We start from the raw sequence: 11,005 nt of genomic DNA, 5'->3' as shown, positions 1-11,005 counted from the left end.
AGCGCGTGGAGGAGGCGTGGTTTTAGGTTGTAGCGCCGCCCCTGCACCATTATAAGTAAACGCTTGTTATGTAAGTAAGCGATAGTTTGTCCTTTGCATAACTGTTTACTAGATACACACACGGTCTATGTGGCGATAGATAGATAGATAGATAGATAGATAGATAGATAGATAGATAGATAGATAGATAGATAGATAGATAGATAGATAGATAGATAGATAGATAGATAGATAGATAGATAGATAGATAGATAGATAGATAGATAGATAGATAGATATGGCATGGGGCCCTAATACGGTTTAAAGGAACTACAGGGTGACTACGTTTTATACATAAGAAACTGGTCGGTCTCTTTGGTGATGGAAAGAAAAGGGTTATTATGAGAGTATTGTCAGAGGCTCTTGTGAATTGTAGTCCAATAGCTCTCACATGCGAAGTTTGAGTCTGTCGGGAGAGGAGCTTATGACAAAATCTGTAGGCCTATTAGAGGCTTCAGAGCCTGCTTATTATGGCTGTGTCATAAGTGGAGTATGAGCAATTAGATTTCAGCAGTTTGAAAACAAAAAAGCAAAGCTCTGATTGGTTGCTATGAGCAACATCACTGGTAAAGCTTCACTCCATTATTTACACAGCATTATAACTAGACCCCTTAGTAATTGCCAATGTAAAAGGTTGGCAGACCTCTAGTAGTATTGGCTTGCTGACTGCAATGCCAAGTATTTGAGTGAATAAGGTAGGGATATCCTTCCAGAGACAAAAATGGAGAGACACCAACTAAGCCCTTGTCCTTAGGCTGATAATGATCCTGTCTGGGCGTTAATCATATTTCATGTCACTGTATAGCAGTGCCCAGCAGAGGTCTACTTTTAGTAACGATGTCCCATTGTGATCTACATCCATAAAAGCAGTGTTAGCATTCTGTTCCATTGAAAACATTATTTAATATTATATTGATTTGAGAGAATTTATATTGCTATATTTAACAAACAACTATTTCTATCTAACCTTAACATAATAAATATCTGAATGCAAAGCATGAAATAGGACAGTGATTTAGACAAGCTGTTTGTTGACAACTGGGGGTCATTTATCAACACCGGGCAAATTTGCCCATGGGTGGTAACCCATGGCAACCATTATTCCACTTGTAGTTAGCTTTAAAAAGCTAATCACTGATTGGTTGCTTTAGGTAACTGCCCATGGGCAAATTTGCACATAAATGAGCCCCTAGTGTCTTGAGATCTACTGATCACCAGCTAAAGGTCTACTGGTAGATCCCAATCTACCTTTGGGCACCCCCTGCTGTATAGAGTAGGATTTATTTAAAATATATAAATCCATGTACTATTGACATGGGTTTAATTGATGGAAAAGCAGGTCTGGACTGAGATGCAAAATAGGCCCTGGCATTATAGGTACATAGGGCCCAAACAGCTCCCACAAGGCCAATAAATAGTGACAGCCTATAGCAAGTTGCAGCAGCCCCTCTGGCATTTGCCAGAACCCACAGATTGCCAGTCCAGGCTTGCAGAGAAGTCAGGAGATGCTTGGAGGTTAGTGATACACAAGTTGAAAATTCCCAATCCTCCATTTCTGTAGCATATGATTTGATTGACAACCTGTTCACCTCTGATGGCATTACAGAAAGAGAGAGAGGGCATTGCCACCCTCCACTGGAAGGGCACTCCATCACAAGCCAGGGAGAAGCCATGCAGTAAATCTGGCCCTTGACTATTGCTTTCAGGTATGTGGTTGTTCCATGCTCTGGAACTGGGGTTTTCTGGATAACGGATTAAATAAACCAAATGGGCAGGTTTTGCTTCTATTAAGGAGTAATTATAGAGAAAAAGGAAATCATTTAAAAAAATGTTTAAATGCCATGGAATGCTTGAATGGGAGAGGGCTTAAACACTAAAGATGATGCAATCACGAGTCACATCTGCTTGTATTGCTTACAGAACTTGTAGTGAATCATGTGAGGAGGGGAAGATTAATAAATTGCTTTGTCAGGGTGACTGCAGGATTCCATGTCACTGCTCTCAAAGGTATTTAACAACTTCAGTGCTTTTAACTTATAATTGGCACAGTTATTCTTTAAAAAAACACCACTTTCATAAACAGCCTGGTTAAGTAACCACCATGTAAGATTAATATTTAAATTCAAACATAAACTAATGCAAATAAAATACTGCTTTGAATTCAGTAAGTACTTATGAGAAGAAATAATTGGTTTGTAAAAAAAAATGCTGGCATTAATTGTACACTTATACTGTTCTCATTACTGTGTAACATTTTGCTACGGTATAAGGATAGGAATAATATCAGGTAACCTGTTTCATCTTATTTGTATTGTCTCGTAAAGATTACAAGACTGGAGGGAGGTGCATGCTCGGCAGCACCACAGCAAAAAAGGGGACAGACTGCCTGCTCACCTTAGCACAGATTCTAGCCCAGAATCTAGGCAGCAACAAGGAACAGAGAAGGTTACATCACAGATTGGAACTGCGGCCAGCTCATTTTTCTCATAAAAGGCTGCGTGATATATACTGCAGAGCCTACACTGCATTGAGGCAGAGGTTCTGGACTCTTGATACAAAAACATTAATAGGCACCTACCCCAGCAGAGAAATGACAACTGTCAGAAACACTTCCCCACTGAGACAATGAAACAGCAACAACAGGAGGTACATAATTTGATGGTCAACCTATCCCCTAATGTTTTAATGAATGATGAACTATCTGTTTTAAAGGACCAGTAATATCAAAAAATGAAATTGTTTTAAAGTAGTAATAAAAATATAATGCAGTGTTGCCCTGCACTGGTAAAACTGCAGTGTTTGCTTCAGAAACACTACTATTGTTTATATAAATAAGCTGCTGTGTAGTAATGGGGGCAGCCATTCAAAGGAGAAAAAGCTCAAGTTACACAACAGATAACAGATAAGCTCTGTAGAACATAATGTTATCTGTTGTCCATTACTTATCCTGTGCCATTTAGCCTTTTTTCAATTTCCGCCATTGCTACAAAGCAGCTTGTTTATATGAACTATAGTAGTGTTTCTGAAGCAAACAGATCAGTTTTACCAGTGCAGGGCACCAGTACATGATATTTTCTTTACTTTAAAACACTTTAATTTTTTGGTGTTACTGGTCCTTTAAACAACGGTTTAGGCGGTGGCCCTATTCTATTAGATTTTTTGACTGGGATATAAAGTTTTTAAATTTATATAATCTGTTCTTTAATCTGTAAAAAGTGTTTTGCTGGTGCCCAGTCTAAATTAGGTGAATTTAAGAAAAAAGTATGTACATCCCCTGATATATCAAGTAGCGCCCTGGACACCTTTAGGCAGGTGGTTACAGATGAAGTAAAAATGCCTGGCAGATACTCGCAGCCAAAACCTTTCTGGCAATGCAAATATGGCATTGTCTTCTTTAAAAAAACATAACAAAATTGTAATTAAAAGGGTTCACAAGGGTGGGGCAGTGGTTATTATGAATCAGGTTAAGTACAATGCAGAAGTAATTTGCCAGCTAAAATTTCCAGTCTGCTGTGCCCCGACTGATTCAGACACTACTGCTATATTGGGAAAAAAAAAGATAGCGCCTGTTCATCTGGCATTATAGATAAAACTACTAAAGAATTGCTAATCACAGATTTTACTCAAACCCCTATACTATATATCTTGCTTAAAATATAGAAGACACCCCAACCCCAAGGAGGCCTATAGTGTCTGCCATTGGTTCGATATTGGAATCCTTTCTAAATATGTGATTTATTACCGGCAGAAATTAGTTGCCAAAGTTCCTACGTGTCTTAAAGAGTCTAACGACTTTTTTAATAAATGTAGTCTAACTACAAACTTGGAACCTGGCATCTTTCTCTGCAGTATTAACATAACCCTTTGGGACCATGCTATGAAAATCTTTCCAAGTCGAGAATGTACCATTAACATCCATCCTCTGTACATGATCATGTAGCCAGTTTCCTATCCATGTTCAAACAATATTACCAACAGATCTTTGTTTATAAAGCAGTCGTTTGTAGATCAAATATTTTGGCAAAATCTAAATAAATCTACTAAAAAATGTTACTGCAACCCTAACCTTCAGAATGCTGTGCTGATTGCTGTTCATAATGCCATTCTCCAGAACATAATTTTGAATGTGATCCTTTAATATGCCCTCAAATAACTTGCCAATCATGGATGTCAAACTTACTGGTCTGTAATTGCCAGGCTGAGATTGAAAGCAGTTTCCCTGAGTCAGCCTGGTAACCCTCAAAAACACACAGCAGTCAGTTTCTACTATTTTAGGTTTTTCTATTCACTATATATTGTCATTCAAAAGGAATACTGGTTAAAGCACACAGCAGGAATACATTCTTTATTCATTTAAATAAATTATTTACATTATTCATTGGTAACTTAAAATGCTCTCCCTACCCTTTGTGATATCTAAGAGACCCTTCCACTTGTCCTCACCTAAAACCAGCATCCCTCCTCCTCCTCGAAAAATAATGAGACCTTACACATGAAAGTAGTATTTTGGAAATTTATTTTGTCAGATTTTATGTACAAACATAGTTAGCATTCATTAGTATACAAAGAAAACAACCCAAACAAATATATAGAAAACACTATACAGCCACTCACAGTAATTTTAACAGATTTTATTTCTTGGCTTTAGTGCTCAGCTTTTGCTCAGCACTAACCAGAGCTCCCTCCACCAACCCGCATGGCTCCCGTCCAGAATTGGCCATGCACATGCTCTGTCTTGTCTTTCAGAATCAAAAGCAAAATTCATGAAGTAATCGCCATAGGTGACTACTTAGGAACTTTCTTAGTGTGTTTCACTTTGGCTTTGGCTGGAACTACTTCTTTCTTCTCAGAATGTGCCTTCTCTTGTGATTCATGAACGTTTATCCTGCACAAAGAAATGAACTGTAAATACACTTGTGGACTGTGTGAAACAGCTAAAAGTCCTAGAATAAGTATCTGATATGGATTCAAATATGTAGAAGGCTTTGTCTCAGTTCAGTACTGTAGTGAATGTTGTCTTTATTAAGTCAGTCTTTTACACTGCTCAACCATCAAGCTTAATTTACTAATTCACCAATCTTTTTTACTAGATGCAGATGCCTATACCTAATTATGCCTTTAAACAGTACATGAACCTTACTTACATTTTTAAACTTATTTATCCCATTTTAATATTCATCTTTATACTTTTAGCTCCACCCTAACCAGTAAGTCCAAGTTATCCCCCAACATGTTTCCTGTATCGTTCCTATCACTGCTTGTACTCTTATTTCCCATAAGTATTAAATCTTGGATATATGTTAATGCCCTCCATATTGCTAACAATGAACATTCCCATCGTTCTGCAGTTCAGAATCTTATGTGTGAAACTCACGCCTCATGTTCGGCAGTAGAAAGTGACGGCCTTTGTGGCATCAATACAGCTTTGCCTGGTAAAGCTTGTTCCTTCCCAGAATAGGTCTTCTCTTTCCATTTATAAAATGTTGTCCTGCACAATGAAAAGGAAAAGTAAATACCCTGCATTTGTCTTTCACTCCTACCACCAGACTAGCATTTCTAAATAATAGTTACATAGTTAAATTGGGTTGAAAAAAGACAAAGTCTATCAAGTTCAACCCCTCCAAATGAAAGCCCAGCATCCATACACACACCCCTCCCTACTTTTAATCAAATTCTATATACTCATACCTATACTAACTATAGAGCTTAGTATCAAATAGCCTTTGATAATGTATCGTTATAATTATATGTGTTATACTAAGTTTTGAATTTCAATAGCAATTGAGCCCTACTTAAAGCTGATTTAAATAAAATTCTTATTAATCTGTTTCCAGATCCAGTCCTAACACTGGGCCAGGTTATCCCAAATCATGATTGAGTTCTTAGTTTTTCTTTTTATTCCCCATAAACAAGCATAATAAATACATGAATCATTCTTATAACCAACGAATCCTGTATAGGATAACGTTTGTAGAAATGCAAACAAACAACGAAGAATAAGCAAACTCACCCATTATATTCAGAAATTGTGAGGCAAGGAGTGATTCTGGTAAGGGGTTGCATATAATCTTTGCCTGGAACTACATGTTTCTTCTGCAAATGGGTCCTTTCTTTCCATTTATAAAACTGTATCCTGCACAATAAAAGATTTATTGTCATAAAGGTGTAAGACAGCAAAGATATATCTATATAAAATTATGTAGGTTGCATAGCAGCTATCTGTATTTCACAGATGCTGCTCCTTTTATAATATTATATACATAATTGTTTTTTGAAAATCTAAAAAAATACACCATGATCAGGGGCGTACACCGTACACTGGTGTACACTGGTGTACACTGGTCATGGTGTAGCACCAGGCTGACACCCATCTGTAGTACCCACCCAGAATAACTATGTTACTGACCATGATCACTTAAAATATTAATATCAATATTATTTGACAATCTTCTTTTTCTGATTCTACAGCTTGTGAAGCAAATCATAATCTGCCTTTATTTCTCACTTATGTAAGAACTCCACTGTTCTTAATACTACCCTTACCCTAATACTCTATCAAAAGCCCCACCTTCAAGTACACACTCTCTTCATTATTCCCAAATCTAACTCTTTCTCTTCTTGGTCCTAATAAAAAACATTTATAGACTCCCCCAATATAAGAAGTAAATTACAAATATTGATTTCTTTAGATTGCCGAATATGAATATTGTCACTTCTTATAAAAAGTATAGGTGTCTGTATACAATTTTTACTGATTTCAATTTTTTTTGTATAGGATATGTAGACAAAGCTTAGCATACTCACTGTGAATATTTAGCAGCAACGGGTGCTTTCAATGGTGCTGCTTGCTTTGGTTCTTCTTCTTCTATTTCTTCTTCCTCAGATAAGCCCTTTTCCGACTCAGGTTTTGTTTCATCCTCAAAATGCACTTTAGGAATGCTGTTCAAACAGAAAGTGAGTGAAAAGTTGATAAAATATGTATTTGTTATATGTCTGTGATGAATGGACTGGCAAATGCTACAGAATGTAGTTGTTGCTGTCTATTTTTGTTCTGGTCCAGGAAACTTTGATGGATAATCATTTCAAACTTAGATTTCGTAATGCAGTAGTAGTGTTTATTTATACTGAAAGACAGATTCGTTCACCCTATATGAAGCTACTTAGATTACGGTATATATAGAACGGGATCAGCTTTATTAAAAAAAAACTATAAAAAAAGCAATTGAAGCATAGAAGCCTCCCATACCTTCTTGTTGTAGGCAGCTTTGATTCCTGCTTTGATTCCTGCATTGATTCCTGCTTTAAATCCTGTCCTTGTAATTCATTTGTTTTCATTATGAAAAAAGGTTGTTGGCGTAACATGAGGTGTAAATACAGAAGCCTAAACAAACAAAGGAAGTGAGTTTTTATTTTCAACTCTCAAAATCCTTTCTAGCAGTACTTTTAACCCCTTAAAGGCAAGAATGTATAGCCCCAGCTCCCATAATTTTCAGGGTCAATATACAACTAAATACAACTTTGCTCAACATGTGTTCAAAATGTAATGGATTTATCTGTGTACTCCTAATCTATTCTTCTCCTATTCAACAGTGACCCATTAAAAGCCGCCAATTAGAAAGTGATTTTTAACTTATTGTCTTTGCCCTATTTAGTGGAAGAAATAACAAAAACCAAAGATATTTCTAAATTAAAACAATAGGCAAAAGTATGTTCAGCAGTAGCTCTATTTAGTTACTTCATTCTGAATAATCGGGTTGTTCTGTCCCTTTGACCACCCCAAACCAACCAAAAATAGTAATAGAATTGCACTGAAAGATATGATCTGGAGCTGTAGTCCCCACAACTAATTTCTAGATTATATAGCTTACCATCCAACACCTCCTATTGTTGAAAGGATAATCAGGATAATTATTGAAATAATATATATGCCTTCTCTTATGTCTAGACTCCTAGAGAATTGGGATTCTCCCGACCAAGAGATTTGGTTTGCCTCATTATAATCCTGTGCATTTATGGCTTGCCGAGAATCGTCATCATAATAACTTTGTGCCTCTTCTTCCTGTGCTACTGCTACAGAAAAACATGGTGTTAGTGATCCTGTAATGTATTTTTTATAAGTCAACGCTACTGTAATTCACATGCTGCAGGGCTCATTTTACTAGTCAAATTCCTGGTGATAATAGAAAGATAAAACTCAGCAGAGAAGAAAATTTCAAAGAAAGGGGTGGCATTACAGTTTCTGTGGGCTGGCAAACCATACTTATAGGAAAAGATAGACTGCAGGTGTATCCAAAAATGTAATCATCTTTTAAAGTCGAACATGATAAAAGGTGCCAGAGCCCAGAACACATTAGGGGGCACATTTACTTAGCTCGAGTGAAGGAATAGAATAAAAAAAACTTCGAATTTCGAATGTTTTTTTTGGCTACTTCGACCATCAAATTGGCTACTTCAACCTTCGACTACGAATCGAACGATTCAAACTAAAAATCAATCAACTATTCGACCATTCGATAGTCAAAGTACTGTCTCTTTAAAAAAAACTTCGACCCCCTACTTCGCCGCCTAAAACCTACCGAACCTCAATGTTAGCCTATGGGGAAAGTCCCCATAGGCTTTCTAAGCTTTTTTTGGTCGAAGAAAAATCGTTCGATCTATGGATTAAAATCCTTAGAATTTTCGTGCGAACGAACGAATTGCGGTAAATCCTTCGACTTCGATATTCGAAGTCGAAGGATTTAACTTCGACAGTCGAATATCGAGGGTTAATTAACCCTCAATATTCGACCCTATGTAAATGTGCCCCTAGGTGTTTGATCCTTCTGCCTATTTTTAAGTAAACCAATAAAGAATATTATTTTAACTTTTTTGTAGTAGGGGCTGACATCAATATTATTGGGAAATATGCTGGAAGTTCTGGGAAACACTTGAGGACTCTGCAGCCTCCCTAAATACTTACGGTGAGCTGGGGGCATTGCCTACTTTTTTAAAGTAGCGTAATTGTGTAGCAGCCCTTTTATACTCTATGAAAATACTCTAACTTTATTTATGACAAACTAACAAATCAAATCCACACTTTATTTACTGAAAATGAGTTAATATACAAATATTTACTATTTTTACTGGTGATTAATAAAGTAAAGTACTTTAGTCTTTAATAAACCATTAAATAGTAATTTACTTTAGTTGACAGTAACTAAGATGTATTGCTTTAAAAGGATTGTTCACCTTCAAACTAATGATATGATATTGTAAGGCAATTTGCCACAGGCCTTCATTTTTTTTATTTGTGTTTATTTGTGTTATTTTGCCTTTTGTTTGATTGCTAGGGTCTAAATCACTCTAGCAACCAGGCAGGGATTTGAATGAGAGGCTGAAGATGAATTGGAAAGGGCCTGAATAAAAAGGTTATTTATAAAAATGAACGATAATAAAATTGTAGCTTTGCAGAGCAGTAGTTTTTGGGCTGCAGGGGTCATTGATCCCCATTTAAGAGCTGGAAAGAGTCTGAAGAAGAAGGCAAATTAAAAAAAAACTATAAAACATAAACACCACTTGCTAAGAATTGGCCATCTATAACATACTAAAGGTTAACTTGAAGGTGAGCCACATTTTATATTTTGAGTTATTTTTTCCCTACTTACCTGATGTAGCATAGTAGCACAGATGGTAAAGTCCTAAAAGGATAATCCGTAAAACAATATGTAGGTTTGACATCATATGATTGTGTTTTCTGTGGAAAGAATGAAGAAAAGAAAGTTTAAAGTGAAACATTCTGAAAAATCAAATCACAATGGTGGGGCTTAGAAATAATAATGAGGCAAGTAAAATAATAATAAATAAACATTTGTATTTTTTAATTCTGTTCAGTATCTTAGAAACACAATTAACATAAATGCTGTGTGTGCTCAGAAATATATATGCATGTCGTTTCCTTTTTCTAGTTCTGAACTCTAATTTTTATCTTTATGCAAGTATGCTGATTCGTTATTGTTTCTTCTTTTATGCCTTTTACTCTACTGTCAAGCTGATTTGGAATCTATGCCCCAAACCCATTTAACTTTTCCCTGAAATTATTCTTTTCCCATTTTAAATTACATTTAACATGTTCCATTGAAAAGTTGTAATCGAGATACTACTGTATGTAATATTTCCATATACATTTGGGTACTTACTGTTATGTTTAGTAGATGTGCTAAAAATGGTCTTTTCAGCAGCGTGAAGATCAACGATCTGAACTTCACACTTACTGCACAATGAAAGTGCAAATGAAGATGTAAGGCTTGTATATTGTGATGTCATAGTGCTGGTGTTCTGTTGGTCACATGGTACATGATGTCACAGTGCTGTTTTGCTGGCAACAGGCCAGTATTTATGTATGATATTCTTAAAGTGGTACTGACACTAAAAAATAAATTTTAGCATATGAATGTACATTAAATGTTACCTAAAGGTCATGTTGATCATTTTTTGCTGAGAGGTTTGTTTTTGTATTTTTGCTGAGAGGTTTGTTTTTGTATATAATTGTTAGTTGAAGTTCCTAAACCTGACTCTCTGACACTCTGACTTTGCCAACCTGACTGTCCCATCTCAGCCTGTTAGTTACAGTTTCTAATGCTAACGGACTCCTGCTGCACAAATATGGCAGCCCCCTCATACAGGAACATGGGGGATCAGACAGGTAATGTAAAAGCATCATGCAAATACTTTATGGCAAAGTTAGAAGTATCTTGCAAAGCCAATACTATAATAGATGTAAAAAAAAGTTTAATTTCAGGTGTCAGTATCTCTTTAAGTCTATAAATATACATCTTTCATATGTGTAAAATAGAATAGGGACACAATAAAATATACATTTGGGTACTTACAGTTATGTTTAGTAGATATGATAAAAATGGTATTTTCAGCAGCGTGAAGATCAACTATCTGAACTTCACACTTACTGCACAATGAAAGTGTAAATGCA

At 36.0% G+C, this 11,005-nt stretch overlaps 1 protein-coding gene and 1 long non-coding RNA gene across 5 annotated transcripts; one reads left to right on the top strand and one right to left on the bottom strand.

The window, feature by feature from the left end:
* The first annotated feature begins 10 nt into the window (after positions 1-10).
* On the top strand, positions 11-2,812 carry LOC121394711. Of its 4 annotated transcripts, none has more exons than XR_005961959.1 (4): positions 11-70; positions 1,646-1,745; positions 1,960-2,046; positions 2,364-2,812. It is a non-coding gene; the product is annotated as an uncharacterized LOC121394711 (long non-coding RNA). The 4 variants fall into 4 exon arrangements; XR_005961960.1 differs by lacking the exon at positions 11-70 and adding an exon at positions 1,442-1,554; XR_005961961.1 differs by lacking the exon at positions 1,960-2,046 and having other exon boundaries at positions 2,364-2,811.
* Positions 2,813-4,351: 1,539 nt separating this feature from the next.
* On the bottom strand, positions 4,352-9,788 carry LOC121394477. The gene is made up of 7 exons (XM_041565633.1): positions 9,684-9,788; positions 7,908-8,109; positions 7,223-7,420; positions 6,844-6,978; positions 6,050-6,172; positions 5,414-5,527; positions 4,352-4,924 (listed from the first exon to the last, which is right to left on the bottom strand). Exons 1-7 carry the CDS (start codon positions 9,757-9,759, stop codon positions 4,825-4,827), a joined length of 948 nt encoding a protein of 315 aa, XP_041421567.1. The 5' UTR covers positions 9,760-9,788; the 3' UTR covers positions 4,352-4,824.
* Between the last annotated feature and the right edge of the window lie 1,217 nt (positions 9,789-11,005).

This window comes from Xenopus laevis, chromosome 6L (genome assembly GCF_017654675.1).
Source record: "Xenopus laevis strain J_2021 chromosome 6L, Xenopus_laevis_v10.1, whole genome shotgun sequence".
NCBI lineage: Eukaryota > Metazoa > Chordata > Amphibia > Anura > Pipidae > Xenopus > Xenopus laevis.
This window is presented reverse-complemented; position numbering and strand designations above follow the sequence as displayed.

Excerpts from the sequence above, each read along its gene's own strand:
- LOC121394477 (XM_041565633.1), bottom strand. The coding sequence starts at position 9,759 with ATGATGTCAAACCTACATATTGTTTTACGGATTATCCTTTTAGGACTT. Across the intron at positions 5,528-6,049 it reads ACAATTTCTGAATATAATGG|GACAACATTTTATAAATGGA; the intron begins GTGAGTTTGCTT and ends TTCATTGTGCAG. Across the intron at positions 4,925-5,413 it reads TCTACTGCCGAACATGAGGC|GATAAACGTTCATGAATCAC; the intron begins GTGAGTTTCACA and ends TTCTTTGTGCAG.